This window comes from Musca vetustissima, unplaced genomic scaffold (assembly GCF_032173495.1).
Source record: "Musca vetustissima isolate MV318-11 ecotype Yass unplaced genomic scaffold, APGP_CSIRO_Mvet_v1 utg4996, whole genome shotgun sequence".
Taxonomy (NCBI): domain Eukaryota; kingdom Metazoa; phylum Arthropoda; class Insecta; order Diptera; family Muscidae; genus Musca; species Musca vetustissima.
The window spans coordinates 43,799-65,583 of NW_026881007.1; the positions used below are offsets into that span (position 1 = coordinate 43,799).

The following is a 21,785-nucleotide window of genomic DNA, read 5'->3' on the forward strand; positions in this document are numbered from 1 at the left end:
ACTATATATCTTTCGATGTGCACGAAATTTGGCGCAGCGTAATGAATTAAGTCTAGAACGATGTGTGTTCAATTTCGTAAAAATCGGTTTAAAAATAATTTTACAATAGGCGTGAATTTTTTTATAACAATTTTTAAGGTAGCTATAAAATATTGCATATTTTGCCATGGGCCTTGGGTGCGTATAACTGCTGACAGCAATCATACGCACCGTGTGACTTCCCATAAAGAATTTTTAATGACATACAGTAGTTGGAATTTAAAAAAAAAATATTGTAAGGGGCTTACGATTTTTTCACAATGATTTCTAAGGACTTGAATTTTCTGAAAAATATTTTTCTATGATTTATTTTTTATTATTTTCTTTCCGATTTAAATTTCATTCCAAATTTGCTGTGAAATGTCGATGGTAAATTTCTTTTATTTTTATCGCCAATAAAACTTGACAGGGCAATTTTTTTCAGCTGATGTTGGACCAGCAGCAGCATCAGCATTGCTGTTGGACGGACCATTACATTTGTTCGAAACTGGCAAATATAACACCGAAGAAAACAAACAACCTTTGTTAGCAACATTATTGGTAATAACAACAGCAACAACAACAAACACCATTGAATTACAGTATTTTCACTTCGCATGTCCCGTTGTTGTTGTTGTCGATGTTCTACAATGATCTCGTTTCCTTTTTGGCTTTTGTAAGAGAATAAAGACACACACAGTGGCATACACACACAATCCCATGTTCGCCATCCACTACATTTATTTAAGTAGTAAAATACCAAAATCTAGAACTAAATCCCCAACCAAGCGAAAAATCCCAGGGCCAAACGCAGCAAAAAAACTCCCGAACAACAAAAACAACTCGAGAACTATTGCCCACCAAACAACGGGCTCACACACTCACAAAGACTAGCATCGAGAAAAAAATATGGCAAACGGAAACGAATATAAAACTGAAACCAATGACCTGAGTGTTTGAATGCCACTACCCTGCGGAATGGCATGGTTGGCACTCCAATCCAACTGCTGTGTTATGGCCAGCCAGGCAGCCAACCAAACAACCAACCAGCCACTATTTCATGCTGATCCGTTAGTGTTGCAGTCACGTAATTTAAACTTTGCAGTTTGTCTTCATCTCCTCGCCCTTCGCTTCCCATCCCCTTTCCGTGGCTCCAACCTCCAGCATGGCTGATGTTGAACTCATTTACAACAAAGCAAAAACAACAAAAACAGAGGTCTGATGATACAATTGTAAAATAATCTAAAGCAAATGTTGCATTACTGTGAGTAGTTTGGGGGGAAAGGAGGAAGACATACAGAGGACAAAAATGTTACCGAATCAATGAACTAAATGACTGATGGTTTTTCTACATTCATGGTTTACTAAATAACAGGTTTATTTATTTAGGGAATGTTGAAAAATAAAAACGGTTGGAAATTGTATAAGGAAACAGGGCAAAAAGTGCTAAATTCTAACAAACCTAAGGTGGGCGTATTAGTACCGACACCACTCATACGCAACCTGGGAAAACAGTGAAATATACTCATGGTGGTATTTAAAGTTCATTTTAAAAATTCCACACCTATTGTAGATTCTTAAAAACACTCAAAATAGTATTTTTAAGGAGTCAGAGGGTGCGTATGATTGGTGTCAGCAGTTATACGCACCCCTTACCAATCAAAGGTATTGGGAGATATGATTAGGCCTCAAAAATTAATTTTAAAATATAAAGGCCTTTTGTTAGGACCTCAAAAATTAATTTAAAAAAATTCACGCATTGATTTAGACCCAGAAATTTAAAAAAATGCACGCCCTGAGCCAGGGCAAAAGGTGCTAAATTCTAAGAAACCTAAGGTGGGTATATAAGTACCGACACCACTCATACGCTATCGGGAAAATAATGAAATGTCCTAATGGAGGTCTTTAAAGTTCATTTTAAAAATGCCACACCTATTGTAGGTCCTTAAGAGCACTAAAAATAATATTTTTGAAGGGGTCAAAGGGTGCGTATGATTGGTGATAGCAGTTATACGCACCTCTTCCCAACCATAGATATGCCGTTCATCAGGCCCAAAAATTTGTTTAAGCCCTAAAAATTAATTAAAAGCAATCTATGGCTTTGTTTAGCCCTTAAATTAATTTAAAAATAATCCACGTCTTGGTTTACGTCCTGAAAATTAATTTAAAGAATGCACGCGGTGAACCAGTGGAACAGGTGATAAATTCTAAGGAACATCAGGTGGATGTATAAGTTCCGACACAACTCATACGCAACCTGGGAAAATAATAACATATTTTCATAGATGTTTAAAAAATAAGTTTTTAAAATTCCACTCCTACTGTAGGCCCTAAAAGCACTAAAAGAAATATTTCTGAGTGGTCGGACGTTGCGTATGATTGGTGTCAGCAGTTATACGCACCCCTTCCCAATAAAGTTATTGGGAGATGTGGTTAGAAATTAATTTCAATATAATCCATGCCTTGATTTATGCCCTATAATTAAATTATAAAAAATCCACGCCTTGGTTTAGGCACTGAAAATGTATTTAAAACAAATTCACGCCTTGAACCAATGCAAAAGGTGATATATTCTATGGAATCTCGGGTAGGCGTAGGTTTTTGAGTGGTCAGAGGGTACGTATGATTGGTGATAAAAGTTATACGCACCCCTTCCCAACAAAAGATATGGGGAGATATAGTTAGATCCTGAACATTAATTTTAAAATAAACCATTGGCCCTATAATTTTCCAGTAGGCCCTCTAAATTAATTATAAAAAGGCCCTGAAAATTAATTGAAAAAAAATCCACGCCTTGAACCAGTGCAAAAGGTGATATATTCTAAGGAACATCAGGTGGACGTATAAGTTCCGACAAAACTCATACGCAACCCGGGGAAAATAATAAAATATTCTCATAGATGTCTTGAAAATTCATTTTAAAAATTCCTCTCCTTCTGTAGGTCCTTAAAATCACTAAAAGAAATATTTCTGAATGGTCAGAGGGTGCGTATGATTGGTGACAGCAGTTATGCGCACCCTTTCCCAACCAAAGATATTGGGAGAGATATGATTAGTTCTAAAAAATTATTTAAAAAAAATCCACGTCTTGGTTTAGGCCCTGAAAATTAATTGAAAAAAAATGCACGCCTTTAACCAGGGCAAAATGTGATAAATTCTAAGGAACATTAGGTGGACGTATAAGTTCCGACACTACTCATACGCAACCTGGGAAAATAATGAAATATTCTCATAGATGTCTTAAAAATTCATCTTAAAAATTCCACTCCTACTGTGGGTCTTTAAAAGCACTAAAAGAAATATTTCCGAGTGGTCAGAGGGTACGTATGATTGGTGACAGCAGTTATACGCACCCCTTCCCAATAAAGTTATAGAGAGATGTGGTTTGAAATTAATTTCAAAATAATCCATTCCTTGATTTAGGGCCTATAATTTAATTATAAAAAATCCACGCCTTGGTTTAGGCACTGAAAATGTATTTAAAACAAATTCACGCCAAGCGAATTATATATTCTATGGAATATCGTTTAGGCGTATAAGTACCGACACCACTCATACGCAACCTGGGAAATACTGAAATGTTCTCATAGATGTCTTAGGTCCTTAAAAACATTTCTGAGTGATCAGAGGGTGCGTATGATTGGTGTCAGCAGTTATACGCACCACCTCCCAACAAAAGATGTTGGGAGATATGATTAGAACCTGGAAATTAATTTCAAAAAATCCACACCTTGGTATAGGCCCTGAACATTTATTTAAAAAAATGCACGCCTTGAACCGGAGCAAAATGTGATAAATTCTAAGGAACATCAGGTGGACGTATAAGTACCGACACCACTCATACGCAACCTGGGAAAATAATAAAATATTCTCATAGATGTCTTAAAAATTTATTTTACAAAATTTCACTCCTATTGTAGGTTCTTAAAAGCATTTCGGAGTGGTCGGAGGGTGCGTATGATTGGTGTCAGCAGTTATACGCACCCCCTCCCAACCAAAGATATTGGGAGATATGATTAGAACCTGAAAATTAATTTCAAAAAAATCCACGTCTTGGTTTCGGTCCTGAAAATTAATTTTAAAAACCAGTGAGCGGAGCAATATAGTCGGCCGACCATACGATACCTACACAACTTCCACGGAACTCTAACTTTCTGCGGATGTTTAAACTGAGCCTGGGCAATAGAGGTCAACACCACCTCATCCTTACACAGCCATATATTCCGAATATTACTAATATTCAGTACAGCCCCTCTAATTATTTGTCCAGATTCCCTTCATCGTGGGCTGTGGTGTGATGTTCGGTTTATAATTGTGACCTATAAATCGACTCGAAAAACAAACAAAAAATTAGGGTTTCGGTCCTTTTCATCCCTAAATTATTATGTGATCGTCACCGACAATTATAGACGTTGTCCTTGACCATACCTGGACCCTCATGGAAAATTTCAAACCGATCAGTGCTATATTTTCGCCCTCCAGTGTGGTAATTGGTTATTAAATAATATCTTAGTACGTAGGAACCTGTAATATTTAAGTGTAACTCCCACATGCGAGTACATACGACAATACAATTGGTGTCAATTTAAAGGTCAACCACTTTTCTTAGATATACTCTCAACTCCTCGGGTCTATGTCCTTCAGGTGGAAATCTATACGCTATAGAATACAAATTTTGTCATTTTTCACCCAAAAGTCAGGGTCCGTTTGACCCATTAAATATTGACCGATCTTTATCAAAACAGGGGTGCTTATTCTTTGACCTGATCCCCATCTCCATATAATAATTCGCGATGTTTGTATCATAATTGCGGCCTTTGGACGGACCAGAAAATCAGACAAAAATTAAATCGACTCAACTAGTCGAGATATGATGGTCGGTATGCTTAAAGATGGGTCTAGGACCAATATTTCGCGGCGTTACAAACTCTTGGGGCTGCACAAAGCTATTATAACCTGACAACATAGTTGTGTAGGGTATAAAAATTCCAATCCCTGCAATGGGATTGGAATTAAAAGCATTTCTGAGTGGTCAGTGGGAGCGTATGATTAGTGACAGCAGTTATACGCACAACCTCCCAACAAAAGATATTGGGAGATCCTAAAAATTAATTTGTAGCACCTTAACAAAATATTTTTAAAAATCCACGCTTTGTGTAAAGCTTTAAAAAATATTTTTTAAAAAATCCACTAGGACTTGAAAAATCCTCTATTTTTTTTCAATTTGACCCATTTTTTGTAATTTAATTTCAACTTCAAACTTGACCCAATTTGTTGCTGTTTTTGTTGTTGTTTTGTTGCGCCTCTGAAATATGCCTCCTGCTTGGCATTTACACGCCATACCATGAGCAACATACTGTTCTAATTAGATTTGTTGTTAGTTGAATGAATTTCTAAAGCATACTTTTAGGTCTGTGTGTAAGAGAGAGCAAAATAAAAACACGCACGTACATGAAACCAAAAACAAAAAAACTTGGCTAAATAAAATGTATTTAATTAAAACGGCAAGACTTTGTTGCTAATTGTAATTTTTTGTGACATATTTTTTGTTTTACATGGGTAAGGGAAGGAAAAAAACAACCCAGCTGTTGCCCTAGATCCGGGGAGAGGAAGAGCGGGGGGAGGGGTGTTTAACAGAGGAGGAAAAATATTCCTTTCCTCTTTTTTGTTGGGTTTAGATTTTTATTAAACTAAAATTTCCTGTAGCAAAAAAACTTTTCGATGGCTTTATTAATTTTAATTAGAAAATGTGTTGCCTACTTTTAGGGATCATAGTGAAAGTTTATTTTAATTATAGCCAAATTGAATGTTTTTTGTTTTTGTAATTTAATTCAATTTAAAAAAAGCCTTACCTTTAAGAAAAGTTTTTTTTGTTTTTTGCTACAGAAATTTCTCAAAAACCTTTTGTTATCTTTTAATTAAGTCAAAGTAAAAAGTTTTCTGGTTTTATTTTTAAAAGAATTTATGTTGCCTTTAGTTTCCAAAATTTTTTTGGTTAACAAAAATTGAATTAAAGTTCTAAGAAATCCCCTAGAAAAAAAAAAACTAATCCGATACAATTTCTCTGGCTCAGCCAAAGGGTAAACAATGCTGTTCATTAGCAGCTCAAATGTTCACCTCTCCCCCATCACCCCCCTCATTGGTCTCTTTGTGGGGCAAAGGCAATAATCTAGGCATGCTGATGCCTGCACTCTTGCTTTCGTTTATGCCTGTTGCCACTTCAAGTGGCACTTGGTCTTGTTGCTGCACTTTATGAATGTCATAGCAGCAAAAACAAAAAAACGAGGCATGGCATCCCTTGAGGTATGCTTTGGCTTTAGGTTGTAATTCCAGTGCTGGTGTCTTTTTCTGATGTTGCAACTATGTTGGCAATGTTTGCTTGCCTGCCTACCTGGCTAAGGCTGGAAGCCAAAATGTAATTTAAGAAAAACAAAAAACAACAACAGGCTAGCAGTAATGTTCTCCGGAATCTCTGTCTCTCTCCCAATCCCCTGCTCTCTTTGTAAGCGAAACTGGGCCAACATTTTGTTGCAAGTCCTTGAATTAGAAAATAAAAACTTTGTTTTCCTCCTTTTAGTTAAACATTTATAAATTATGAATCAAACCCCACCTTCAAACAAAAGGAAGGAAAGAAGACAAAGACTTTGGGAAAGAAAAACATTCCAGGACAGAAACAAACACAAAAAGTGGTGCATACTTTTAGGCGAACATCTAGTTTTGGTACAGAATTGAAAAACAAAAAATCGGAAATCAAACAAAAAATAAAAAACTTTGCAACAAAGTAACAAACGTTTGAAAGTTCTACAGATTTTTGAAAACAAAAAATTCATTGCCTACTTTTGGGTGTCTTTATTAAAGAAATGTAAATTTTAAAGGCAAAAAAATCCATTTAACAGCATTTTGTGGAGGAGACGAACTGAGAAGCAATAAATTTGGAACCAAATTAAAAAAAAAAACTTTTTTTAAAAAAATCATTGCCTACTTTTGGGAGTTTTTATTAAAGAAATTTTTATTTAGAAGACAAAAACGTCCATTTTATACTATTTTGAGCAATAGGAAACAGGAGAAATAAATAATTTGGTAGCCAAACAAAAATATATATTTTTGAAAAAAAAAATCATTGCCTACTTTTAGGAGTCCTTATTAACTAAATGAAAATTTTAAGGGCAAAAAATCCATTTAATAACATTTTGTGGAGGAGACAAACTGAGAAACAAAAATTTTGGTAGCCAATCATAAAGAAGACAACTTTTTGAAAAAAAATCGTTGCCTACTTTTGGGAGTTTTGATTAAAGAAATGTAAATTTTTCAGGATGAGAAGAAAGGAGAAATAAAAAATGTTGGTAATGAAACCAAAAATTCATATTTTGAAAAAAGCATTGCCTACTTTTAGGGGTCTTTGTTAATAACATTTTTATTTAGAAAGCCCATTTTATGCGATTGTGCGAAATAAAAGGGGAGAAAAATAAGAAATTGGTAACCAAACTCAAAGAAAAATGTTTAAAAAAAATCATTGCCTACTTTTGGGAGTCTTTATTAAAGAAATGTAAATTTTAAAGGCAAAAAACCCATTTAATAGCCTTTTTGAGGAAAAAATGAACTGAGAAACAAAAATTTGATATCCAAATAAAACAAGAAAAAAATTTTGAAAAAAATCATTGCCTACTTTTGGGGGTCTTCACTAAAAAAATTTTATTTAAAAAGCAAAAACACCATTTATTAACATTTTGTCCAAGAGACGAACTGAGAAACAAAATATTTTGGTAGTCAAACATAAAAAAGAAAACTTAAAAAAAAATCCTTGCATACTTTTAGGAGTCTTTATTAAAAAATGTAAATATTAAAGGCAAAAAATCCATTTAATAACATTATGAGGATGAAAAGAACGGAGAAATCAAAAATTTAATAGTGAAACCAAAAATTTATATTTTTGAAAAAAATCATTGCCTACTTTTAGGAGACTTCATTAAAGAAATAAAAATTTTAACGGCAAAAAATCCATTTTATACGATTTTGCGAAATAAAAAAGGGGATGAATATAAGAAATTGTTAACCAAACTGAAAGAATTTTTTTTTTTTTTTTGAAAAAAATCATTGCCTACTTTTGAGAGTTTTTTTTTTAAGTAATGTACATTTTAAAGCAAAAAATCCATTTAATAACATTTTGAGGATGAAAAGAACGAGAAATCAAAAATTTAATAGTGAAACCAAAAATTCATATTTTTGAAAAAATCATTGCCTACTTTTAGGAGTCTTCATTAAAGAAACGAACATTTTAAAGGCAAAAAAATAATTTTATACGATATTGCAAAATGAAAAGTGGAGAAATATAAGAAATTGGTAACCAAACAGAAAGAAAAATTTTTGAAAAAATCATTGCCTACTTTTGGGAGACTTTATTAAAGAAATCTAAATTTTGCAGACAAAAAATCCATTTAATAACCTTTTTGAAGAAGAGATGAACTGAGAAACAAAAAGTTGGTATCCAAATAAAAAAGAAAACATTTTTGAAAAAATCATTGCCTACTTTTAGGGGTCTTTATTAAAGACATTTTTATTTAGAAGACAAAAATGCCCATTTTATACTATTTTGAGCAATAAAAATGGGCAGAAATAGAAAATTTGGTAGCCAAACAAAAATATATATTTTTGAAAAAAATCATTGCCTACTTTTAGTAGTCTTCATTAAAGAAATCGAAATTTTAAAGCCAAAAATTCCATTTATTAACTTTTTGAGGGTTAGGAGAACTGAGAAACAAAAAAAAATTAAAAAAAAAATTAAAAAATCATTGCCTACTTTTGGGAGTCTTTATTAAAGAAATTTTTATTTAGAAGACAAAAACGTACATTTTATACTATTTTGAGCAATAAAAAAATCAGAGAAATAGAAAATTTGGTAGGCAAAAAAAGGAAAAAAATTCGAAAAAAAATCATTGCCTACTTTTAGGAGTCTTTATTAAAGAAATGTTAATTTTAAGGGCAAAAAATCATTCAATAACATTTTGAGGGTAAGAAGAACAGAGAAACAACAAATTTTTTAACCAAATAAAAAAACAACAAATCATTGCCTACTTTTGGGAGTCTTAATGAAAGAAATTTCTATTTAAATTTATATTTAACTACCTAACATATAATTTTATTTCCTAAATAGTTTTTCTATTTAATTATATTGTATTTCAAGAATATATATTTTCTCGCTCCCCAAAAAGTATGCAACACATTATGCACAGTAAAACAAAAATTATTTAAAAATTTAATTAATTAGTTCGTAGTTACCCACAGTATAGAAAATTCCACAGTATTTCGTTTTTTTAGTAAACACCCAGTTGCTTCCTCTTCTTCTTCTTCTACAAATTGATTAAATTGCAATTTGCTTCCAAAAAAAAAATGCTGTTGCAATTCATCAACCAGCATCCTGTTGAAATGCCAAAAGAATGGCGAATGCCATGGAAAATAATGAAGCACACAATACGAATAGAAGTGAATTGCGAATACGAATGGAGCGTAGAAACCACAGGTTGTTTTATTTTCTGTTGAGAACATTACAAAGGTTTTTTCGGGTATTTTTCTTGTGGAGCGGTGCAACATTTCATTTGGAATGCTTTTAATGTTATCATGCCAAATCGGATTGTGGCACAAGGAAACTGCAAAGAATTTACAATATTTTTGAAATTAATTTTCAGGGACGAAGGAGGGGATTTTTTAAAATTAATTTTCAGGGACGAACTTTAGGCGGAGATTATTTAAATAATTTAATTTAAAAAAAAAATCCTCTACCCTATCTATCTTTTTTTTTTGTCTAAATCCTAATCTAATCTCTTTTATCCGACCCCTATAAAATCTCGATTTTGTATTTTCATTTAAGCCTCCTCCCTGATAACTCTCCCCTTTAATTGCTATTCACTTATCATTTAATCAACATAACCAAAAATCCATAACCTTTCTATGAATATGCAGCAGCATCATTTGGGCACTTTAATTGCAGGTCCTGAGTATGCTTGTTGGCAAAATATACAAATTATCGACATCCCTTCCCCACATCAATGATAAAAATCGGCAACAAATTGTATCCTTAACTCGAGAAGAATTTAATTATCCTAAGTATTTTACAGTTACTGGCAAAACCCCATTCCGGCCCCTAAATGTATGCAACATTTTTAGGAAAATCAATCAATGTGGGTGTGTGTGTGTGTGTGTGTGAGGTGGTATTTGAAAATGTTTACATTGAGATCTCTGGAAATCCGGCAATCCATTTCCATTTATTACCCTTTCATCGAACAAATGTCGAAATTAAAATTATCTCCGAAAAAAAAACTATTTTTTGTAAGGACTCTCAAAGGGATTCAAGTGGTACGTGCTACGATCCTTTTGTATTCCAAAGCAGCAGCAGTAACAACAACAAAAAAACCTCAAAACATTTTTTTGAGGCTCTAAAAATCACAAGAGGTTGCATTTTAATGAACATCCTTGCCAGGCCTAGTTGCTGCCACTCTGTTGTCCAGGACAGCCCAGGCCCATTTGGGGCAGGCAATCATGGCTGAACATGTTGCTGGAATTATGTAACAATGAGAGGGAAGTGCAGAAACACTATTTCTGTTATTCATGTTGGCAATTGTCGAATAACAACTCATTCGTCCCCCTCCCTCTCTCACTGGTCTCCCCTCTCCCCACCTGCCTTTCTCTCTAATTCGTAAAATTTGTGGCATTTTTGTTGATTTCCTGGGGTACAACTGACTAACAGAAGGTTAGTGCAATGGATTAGAAAGAGGAGGGGAATTTCCAAGAAGAGAGGGGGGAGGTCCCCCTCTTCTACTCGCTCACCTTGATAAAGTATTCCGACATTGCAGTTGTTATGTAAAATAACCATTAACGCTCTCACTCTATTACTCGGCAGGCTAACTGCAGGTAACTACCACATAGACACGCACACACACACACCACCACCACCACACATTCATGGATGCTGCAGCAGATTTTTCATTATGTAACAACATATTTTCAATGTTGTTCATATGTGTGTGTGCGTGTTTGTGTGATTGCGTACATGTTATTGTTGCATACTTTCAGGCTAACAAACGAGAGAGAGATGAAAAAAAGTGAAAGCCATTGATGGTGTTGTATAACATCAGGTGTTCGGTTAGATATACGAATGGTGGTCGTTACCACGCACGCATAAAACACACACACACACGCCCCGACGCACATATTTAATGAGCAATCGTTACCTGCATGAAGAACAACAGGCCGAACAGTAGTTGTTCATTTTTAACAGTAACTTTGGTTACGTACTGTAGAATGAGCCTAAAAGCATGCTATTAAAAAATAATGATGTGCAATGATGTGCTTCATTGTGTACAACAAGAACAAAAAGAAGAAGAAAAAAAGAAACAAAACCATAGGAACTGTAAACACAAACATTAACAAAAAGGCAATAACATTTGTTATTGGCAAAAATTTAAAGTGTTGCATATTTTTAGGCATAACTTGGGAAATATCGATTTTAGAAGTACACATTGCACAGAAAATTTATCAAGGACACCCTGAGGAACATTTTCATCTAATACAGTGACCCTTTAACGGGGCTCCTAAGGCAACTTTTGGGGCCTATCAACGGAGACAAAAAGGGAACCAAAAATCCTGCACATTTTGCGCAAGATGTAAAATGCAGCATAACATGGCAACCCTACATTTTATCACACCAAGTTGTTCATAAAAATTATAAAGGACACTCGGAGGAATATTTCTGTAAAGCACATTAACCCTCTAATTACACACTAAAAGGGACTTTTGACACTATAAATTAGAAAAAAGAAGTAAAATTCTACAGTTATTTATAGTTTTGGGTAAGATTTTATTTGGAGCATAACATGGCAACCCTACATTGTAGCATTATAAGTTGTTCGTAAAAATTGTAAAAAACTCTCTGGAGAATATTTTTCTAAAATACTCTAATCACCTATCTATGCTCGGGAAAGAATTATAGCTCAAGAAATCACAAAAAAACTAGTCAAAAATCTAAAGTGATTTTTGATTTTAAGTAAGATTTTATTTGAAGCCTAACTTGGCAACCCTACATTTTACAAAACAAACATTGACAGGAAAATTTTCTAAGAACACAATGAAGAATATTTTTGCTAAACACATTAATACTCCACATGCGATCTGAAGTGGACTTTTCGGCTGAAAAATCTACATAAATAAGGAAAAAAAGTAATTTGTTTATAATTTTGAGTAAAGTTATAATATAAATATAATTTGGTAACCCTACATTTTAGGTACCGTAATTTCAAGGAATTTTAATGCGAAAATATTGAGGAATATTTTTGTGAAACACACTGACCCGATATCTCCGCACTGAAGGGTACTTTTGACCCTATTAACAAAGACAAGCAATAAAACCTAAAGTGTTACACATTTTGGGGAAGATATAAAATGAGGCACAACTTGGCAACCCTACATTTTTGCATTATGCAATGGTCGGAAAAATTGTGAAGGACACTCAGGGGAATATTTTTGTGAAACACATTAATTCCCTAGCTATACACTAAAAGGGAGTTTTGGGAGTATATATTAGCAAAAAGAAGAAAAAATCTAAAGTAATTTATAGTTTTTGGTAAGATTTTATTTGGAGCATAACATGGCAACCCTAAATTATAGTATTATGAGTTGTTCGGAAAAATTATGTAGAACACTTTGAGGAATATTTTTGCGAAACACTTTAGCTCTCTAGCTACGCCCCCTGAAGGACCAGAGGTCTTGGCAGCACCAAGAACTAGAAAAAAATCTAGGCTAATTTTTTGTTTTGAGTAAGATTTTGTTTGGAGTATAACTTGGCAACCCTACATTTTAGCATTATGGGTTGTTCGAAAAAAATATTGAGGACACTCCGGGAAATATTATTGCGAAGTATATTAACTCTCTATCTATGCTTGAAGAGAACTAAAGGCCTTGGAATCATCAAAACCTAGTTAAAAATCTAAGGTAATTTTTTGTTTTGGGTAAGATTTTAATTGGAGCATAACATGGTAACCCTACACTTTAGCATTATGCCTTATTCCGAAAACTTATGAAAGACCTTTCGAAGAATATTTTTATAAAACACATTAACCCTCTAGCTACTCTCCGAAGAGAACTAGAGGCCTAAAAATCATCAAAAAGTAGCAAAAAATCTAAAGTGATTTTTTGTTTTGGGTAAGATTTTAATTGGAGCATAACATGGCAACCCTGCAATTTATGAACAAACAATGGTAGAGAATTTTTCTAAAGACATTATGAGGAGTATTTCTTCCCAACACATTAACTATATAGCTGCTATCTGAAGGGGTCAATTTGAACCCAAAACCCAGACCAAACGAAAAACCTAAATTCTTACATATTTTGGGTACGATATTAAGGTCCTCATAACTTTGCAGTACTACATTTTGGAAATAAAATTTGTTTCGAAAAGTTATCAAAGACCTTCCGGAGAATATTTTTGTAAAGCACATTTAGCCTCTAGCAACACTCAAAAGAGAACAGGAGGCCTAGAAGTCCTCAAAAACTAGTCAAAATCTATTTTGATTTTTTTGTTATGAGTAAGATTTCATTTGAAGCATAACATGGCAACCCTACAACTTACGAACAAACATTGGTAGGAAATATTTCTCAGAACACAATGAGGAATATTTTTCCCAAAGACATCAATCCTTTATCTTTGCGCGGAAGAGAACTTTTTGGGACCAAACATCAACAAATATGAATCCAAAGGGATACTTAGTTAATTTTGCAAATATTCTCCAATTGGGTACATTTTTCGTCCAATACTGGATTTAACGGAAAAGGTGTTAATGGAAAAATTATTCTACATAAAATTTCACTATGAGTTACCTAGCACAAGAAATCCGTACCTATAATCGTATATCACTACAATGTCGGTGCTAAATTTAATTTATTTAAAGAATAGATTTTTGTCTGTCTTTTTATTTAAATTCATTTTTAAGGATTGGATTTTTTTCCAATAAATTTTCAATTACTTTATATTCATATATTTTGCAGCAAATAAAATTTCTATGAAATTTTGAAATTTTATTATGCACAAAACAAACAAATATTGCCATGTATAACAATAATTGAAATTCACTGGAAAATGCTGCTTCTTGTCGACTACAAAATGTATATCATGTTCGAATAATGTTTATAATTCGGGGAAACAAATTGCATAGTTTGTTGAAAATATTTAAAATTTAAAAAAACTCCATATTTCATATTGTTGCCATTTCTGGGAAAACAAACTGCATACAATTATCAGAATTATTAGTATTCGATTTTTTCACATGTAAATTATAAAATAAATTTATACAGTTGATTGAAGTATTTAGAAAAAAATTGCATACAATACAATAACAACAAATTGTTTGAAAATTAATTTTTCAATCTAATATATATTTATTGATCGCCTTTTCAGGAAAATTTGTTAACAAATGGTTTTTAATTTTATTTTTATATTGCCTGGTTGTCGGGGTTGAGTGTGTGTGAGTGAGTGATGTGTTTATGTAATATAAATATATAATTTATTGTTATTGACTGAATTGGAAACTATGTTTTAATAATTTTTTATTTAAATTCCCTTGATATCACCAAGGACTAAGAAAAAATCTTGTTTTGAGTAACATTTTATTTGGGACACTTGCCCAGTTGTGCCCCAAATAAAATGTTACTCAAAACAAGATTTTTTCTTAGTCCTTGGTGATATCATTTTAGCATTATGGTTTGTTCGGAAAAATTATAAGGGACATACTGGGGAATATTATTGTGGAACACATAAACCCTCTAGCTATGCTCTGAAGAGGACTACATTCCACGATATCACGAAAAAGCAGGACAAAATCTATAGTGATTTTTTGTTTTGAGTAAGATTTTATTTGAAGCATAACATGGCAACCCTACATTTTATGAACACACAATGGTAGGAAATTTTTCTACGAACATAATGAGGAATATTTTTGCCAAACACATTAACCCTCTAGCTGCTATCCGAAGGGTCCGTTTTGGACCCAAAACCCAGACAAAAAGAAAACCCCAAAGACTTACATATTTTGGTAAGATATTAAAGTCCTCATAACTTCGCAATCCTATATTTTAGAAATATGTTTTGTTCCGAAAAAGTATGAAGGATCTTCCACAGAATAATTTTGTAAAAGACATTAAACCTCTAGCTGTGCTCTGAAGAGAACTAGAGCCCTAGAAATCATCAAAAACTAGTCTAAAATCTAAAGTGATTTTTTGTTTTAAGTAAGATTTTATTTGTAGCATAACTTGGCAACCCTACAATTTAGGAACATATATTGGCAAGGAATTTTTCTAAGAACACAATGGGGAACATTTTCCCCAAACACATTAACCCTCTAGCTGCTATCCGAAGGGTCCTTTTTGGACCCAAACCTCAGACAAAAAGAAAACCCCAAAGTCCTATATATTTTGGGTAAGATACTAAAGTCTTCATAACTTGGCAACCCTAAATTTTAGAAATATAGTTTGTTCCGAAAAATTATGAAAAAAATTACGAGGAATATTTTTGTAAAACACATTAACCCTCTAGCTCCGCTCTGAAGAGAACTAGAGCCCTAGAAATCATCAAAAACTAGTAAAAAATCTAAAGTGATTTTTTGTTTTAAGTGAGATATTATTTGGATAATAACTTGGCAACCCTACAATTTAGGAACAAACAATGCTAGGGAATTTTTCTAAGAACATAATGAGGAATATTTTCCCAAACACATTAACCCTCTAGCTGCTTTATGAAGGGGTCAATTTTGGATCCGAAACTAATAAAATAATTTGTTATTGCATATTTTTAGTTCCAAAATTATTTTTTTCATTGCCTACTTTTAGTTGCCCCAAAAAAATCATTTGTACTATTTTTTATTGCCTACATTTAGGCTCAATTTTTTATTTTTTTCCTTAAGTACTCAAACTTTGAAAAATAGTTCTGTTATTAATTTTTTCTCTCTATCTCTCCTTAATTAAATATGCCAATAATTATTGCCTATAGTTAGGAGAGTTCTACGCCCTCCATCAAATGGGCACTTTTGGAAAACTTTTCAAAGAAATTCTACTCTTTATAATCCAATTATTTAGCCATTAAATGGCATAGGGTGAGAATGAGAAAAAAAATTGGAGAGTAATTGGAAAGTTTTATTATCTTTATGTCTTCTTTCGATTCCCGTTCTTTTTTGTCACACAAATTAACAAAACTTTTATTCCATGTCCATCCAAAGATTTTTTTCGTTTGCCAGCCAAAAACAAAAACCACCTTCATCCAATTATGGTCAATAAAACTAATTGCTTTTCTTTTTTTCATTCCTTTTCTTCTTCGTTTTCTTTGTAGATTTTGGGAAATTTTGCGCCATGTGAAATCAGCCAAAAAACTAGCTGTCACAGATTGACCACACAGGAAATAAAATGGCCATGAAATAAAAAAGGAAGAAGAAATTCAGAAGCAAGTTTTCATGCCCTCCAAATTCGGGCCCATATAAACATGGAACAGCAATTTTCCTTGGTTTCAGGTTTACCACCACCGCCCTCCTCATCCGTGGCGGGTCAAAACACCTCCACAATATGCACCACAGCCATGTCAAGCTCGCTGAATTCCAGCGGGGAATATGTCAATGTACCCTCTTCGTATGTCACCATAGGTATGCTGCCGCCGCCGAACAGCCAAACATCCACGGCAAACCAATCCGCATCAAACATATCAACACCAAATTCATCAACATCCACATTTAAGACACCTCTGCTGCCCATGCCCACCTTAGAGGACATAGAAGGTGGCCTAATGGGCCCTCAGGCTACGGCCCAAAATCTAAATGCCTCGGTTATGCCTCAAGGGATTTTGAAATATCCAACATCAGGGGGAAATACTGTAATTATGCCACCACCACCTTCGCAAGGTATTGGTCCAGGTCCGCCATCAACAGTTATGACCAGCCATCCACCTCCTCCCCCCATGCACAGCACAACAACGACACACAACAACACCATGTTGTCAATACCACCGCCACCCAGTAATATATCCTTGGGACCCACACAACCTCTACCACCACCACCAGCTTGCTCCTCAGCCGCATCCTCCATCCCCCTAATGGATGCCTCAACGTGTGGTACCCTCAAAAGTTCTGCCAAATTACAACAAACACCCGCCACACTCATCAGCACAACCAGCGGCCTGCCACTGAACTCGAACAGCTCGATGGGCGCTGCCATTGCCGTTTCCAGCAGCAACAACATCAATACACCCAGCAGCAGTACAGTGCCTTTAAATCTTCACAGTACCACTGCCAATTCCAGCAAGACCAGCAGTCGAAGTAATTTACATCAACGACCCGCCTCTCCGAAATGTTGTTCGTGTTTTGGCAGCAGCAACAACAGTAATTCCATGCAAAATAATCGAGGGCGCAACAAATCGCAAACATCGATATCAATGAAATCGGGTGGGGGTGGTGGCAACAACTACAACGCACACAAGAAATCCTCCAAGGGCCATAGGCGTCACAATGTGCAAACATTTTGGTCGGCATTGCTCACCAATTTGGGGATTTGTGCTCTACTTTTGGCCTATACCTTATTAGGTAAGTAACCCCCAACAAAAATTTAATTCAGCAGCTCTGGTCCAACAGGAGACCGAACAAAACAATTTTTCATTATGCCAAAAACCAAAAAGGCCCTCAACAAAACACTCGCCCACATAACAGAAATAATTTCCCTTTGAAGAGCTCAAAGAAAAGGGACAAATATACAAAAATTTCCTCCTCTTCCTCTACCCCTGCCACTCAATCCCCAACAAAAATCCCCTTTAGCCTTTTCCAAAATTGGCCATACAAATTTTAATTATCAACAATAAACAAACAATATTCAAGTGTCTTGTTTTTCCTTCCATCGATAACAAAAATAACAATTATTTAAAGCCTACTATAAGGGGGCGAAAATAATTTAAAATAAACACCGGAATAAAACCCACTAACCGCCCCTTTACCCCCTCCACCCATCTCAAAAACAAGAAAACAATTAAAAGAGCAGTCCAAACCACTCAATTTGTCATTAACAGCCAACGGGGTTATTGACTTAAAGTTATTGTTATTTTCAAAAGAGTAGCATACTTTTAGGCTTTCAACACTTAATTGAGAAATTCAATAAAAAAAACTCAACCAACAAATAATTTTCTTAAAGTCAAATAAATTTCAATTAGAAAACTTTCTTAAGTGGCCAAAGGAATTTAAGTAATAAAAAGAAAATAAAAACAAGAAAATATTTAAAGTGGTGCATATTTTTAGGCATAACTTGATAAAGATCGACTATGGAGATAAGCATTGTTAAGAAAATTTGTTAAGGGCACTCGAAGGAATATTTCTGTCAAACACAGTAACCCTGTAGCTAACCTCTAAACCGAACTTTTTGGCCCTATCAAGTGAGACAAAAATAAAGCCTAAAATCTTACACATTTTGGGTGAGATGTTTAATGAAGCATAGTATGGCAACCCTACATTTTACAGTTATGAGTTGTTTACAAAACTTGTACAGGACACTTTGAGGAATATTTTTCTAAAACATATCAACCCTCTAACTATGCTCTGAAGAGGACTATAGCCCTAGAATTCACCAAAAACTATTAAAATATCTAAAATGATTTTTGGTTTTGTGTAAGATTTTATTTGGAGCTTAACATGGCAACCCTACATTTTAGAGTTTTAAATTGTTTAGAAAACTTGTACAGGACACTTTGAAGAATATTTTTGTAAAACATATCAACCCTCTAACTATGCTCTGAAGAGGACTTCAGCCCTAGAATTCACCAAAAACTATTAAAATATCTAAAATGATTTTTCGTTTTGTGTAAGATTTTTTATGGAGCTTAACATGGCAACCCTACATTTTAAAGTTTTGAGTTGTTTATAAAATTTGTACAGGACTCTTTGAAGAATATTTTTGTAAAACATATCAACCCTCTAACTATGCTCTGAAGAGGACTAGATCCCTAGAAATCACCAAAAACTAGTAAAAAATCTTAAGTGAATTTTTAAGATTTTTTTTGAGGCATAACTTGGCAACCCTACATTTTACGATTTAACATTGGTAGAGAATTTTTCTAATAACATAATGAAAAATAATTTTCACAAAAACATTAACCTCCTAGCTAATCGCTGAAAAGGACTTTTTGGACCCAAAATCCATACAAAAAGTAAAACCTAAAGTGTTACATATTTTGTGTAAGATGTTTTAGAGTTTTGGATTATTGCGGAGACTTGTTAAGGACACCTTAAAAAATATATTTGTGAAACACATTAACCCGCTAGATATGCTCTGAAGAGGACTAGAGCCTCAAAAATAACCAAAACCTAGTAAAAAATCTTAAGTGATTTTTGTGTTTGAGTATGATTTTATTTGAGGCGTAACTTGGCAACCCTTACATTTTACAGTTATACATTGGCAAGGAATTTTTCTCAGAACACAATGGGGAATATTTTTCCTTAAATCATTAACCCTCTAACTGCACTCTGAAGAGGAATTTTTGGACCCAAACCCCAGACAAAAAGTAAAACCTAAAATGTTACACACTTTGGGTAAGATGTCAAAGTACGCATAACTTGCAAACCCTACATTTTACAATTTTGGATTGTTCCGGAAACCTTTTAAGGACACATTGAAGAATATTTTTGTAAAACACATTAACCCTCTAACTACGCTCTGAAAAGGAATAAAACCCCAGAAATCATTAAAAACTAGTAAAAATCTAAAATGATTTATAGTTTTGAGTAAGATTTTATTTGAACCATAACTTGGCAACCCTACTTTTTACAAATAGACTTTGGCAGGAAAATTTTCTGAAAACAAAATGCGGAATATTTTTCCCGAACACACCAATTTTCTATCATTCCGCGGAAGATGAGTTTTTGGGCTCAAAAATAGACAAAAATTAATGCAAAGGGACACATATTTAATTTGCAATTAGTTTTAACCTATTTAGATCTTTAACGACTTCTGCTGGATTTTACGTAAAGGGTGTAAAGGGAAAAATATTTTGCACAAAATTTCACTAAATATTACCTAACACAAGAAATCCGTAGCTATAATATATACGACTATAATATCGATTCTAAATTCTTGATATCAAAAATATATAGTTTTTCGGACTATTTCCAATTTTGTGTCCATTTCCCCACTGTTCTTAATTTTTGTCAAACGATGTCAATGGCAAAAATATTCTTCACAAAATTCTACTAAAAGTCACCGAACACATAAAACTTGTAGCTATATCAGATATCGTATTTTTTGGCTATCTTTTCTTTTTCATTTTGGCCATCAAAAAAATCAAACATTTTTGAGATCCAAGCAGTTTTTGTTGATTTGCTAAAAGTGAGCATGTGTGTGTGAGTGGGTATGTGTACATATCTTAAGGATATTTAGCAATGTTAAGGAAAATCAAATGTATGTATTTGGGTGTTAAAAATGTATGTGTGTGAGAATGTGTACATCTCTCTTTCTAAGTTTAGGAGTGTCAAAATCATCAAGATATGAAATATAAACAAAAATTGTTAGTCCAACAGCTGGGTACTTTTTGAGATGCTGATACATGATGTGATGTGGCACACATAAATACAATGTACATATAAGTATGCTTTGAACATGGAATGGAGACGGAGAAGAAGAAAACGATCTAACGAAGGAACGAAGAAAATATGGGGAGTTCAGTTAAGCACAACAAACAGAAATTACCTAAAAATTGATTTCTGAAGCAATTTTGAAATTTGTCCAATTTTTTACAAGTCCTGTTAAACTGTAGTTTGTTTAAAAAAAGTAATTAGACAAGATTCCAGGACTATAGAAGGTCCATTAAAATATTTTTTAACAGTTCTCACCTTAATTAGTTGGGACAAAACCCCATTTAAAACATTTTTTAGTTTTGAGTAAGTTTGTAATTTGAGTATACCATGGCAACCCTACATTTTAGAATTTAGATTTCTGTGACAATATTGTCAGAAACCCTCTAAGGAATATTTTTGTTAGGCACATTAACGCTCTAACTGCCCCCTGAAAGGCACTTTTTGGCTCTATATCAGCGAAAAAAGGAAAAAAATCGAGTAAGATGTTTCGTTTTGAGTAAGATTTTAAATTAGGCATAATAAGGCAACCCTACATTTTAGGGATATGAGTACGTTGGCAATATTTTTAAGAACCCTTTAAAGAAGATTTTTGTAAAAAATTACCCCTCTAATTGTCACCTGAAGCGGATTTTTTGTTAGATAAATCTCCGAAAGTAACACAAAAAATCTAATGTAATTTTTAATTTTGAGTAACATATTCAATTAAGCACAACTTGGCAACCCTACATTTTAGGCAAATATATTCTTTGGGAATCTTGTTGAGAACCCTTCAAGGAATATTTTTGTGAAACACATTAACCCTCTAACTGTTCTCTGAAGAGGACTTTTTGGCTCTTTATATCCGAAAATAAGAAAAAAATCTATCATGACTTTTACGTTTGAGTAAGATTTTAAATTAAGCATAACATGGCAACCCTATATTTTCGGAATATATGTTCGATGGCAATATTTTTAAGAACCCTTTCAAAAACATTTTTGTAAAACACATTAACCCTCTAACTGCCCTCCGAAAGCGGTTTTTTGCCTCTATATCTCCGAAAATAAGGAAAAAAATTGAACAAGATTTTTAGTTTTGAGTAAGTTTTTAAATTAAGCATATCATGGCAACCATACATTTAAGGAATAAGTGTC

The 21,785-nt window shown here is 33.6% G+C and overlaps 1 protein-coding gene across 1 annotated transcript in view; it reads left to right on the forward strand.

Moving 5' to 3' along the window:
* The first annotated feature begins 16,534 nt into the window (after positions 1 to 16,534).
* LOC133327056 (uncharacterized) overlaps positions 16,535 to 21,785 on the forward strand; it is a 50,485-nt gene continuing 45,234 nt past the window's right edge. The window contains exon 1 of the mRNA XM_061535635.1: positions 16,535 to 17,624. Within this exon, the coding sequence (XP_061391619.1) occupies positions 16,535 to 17,624 (1,090 nt within the window). The remainder of the gene's footprint in view (positions 17,625 to 21,785) is intronic.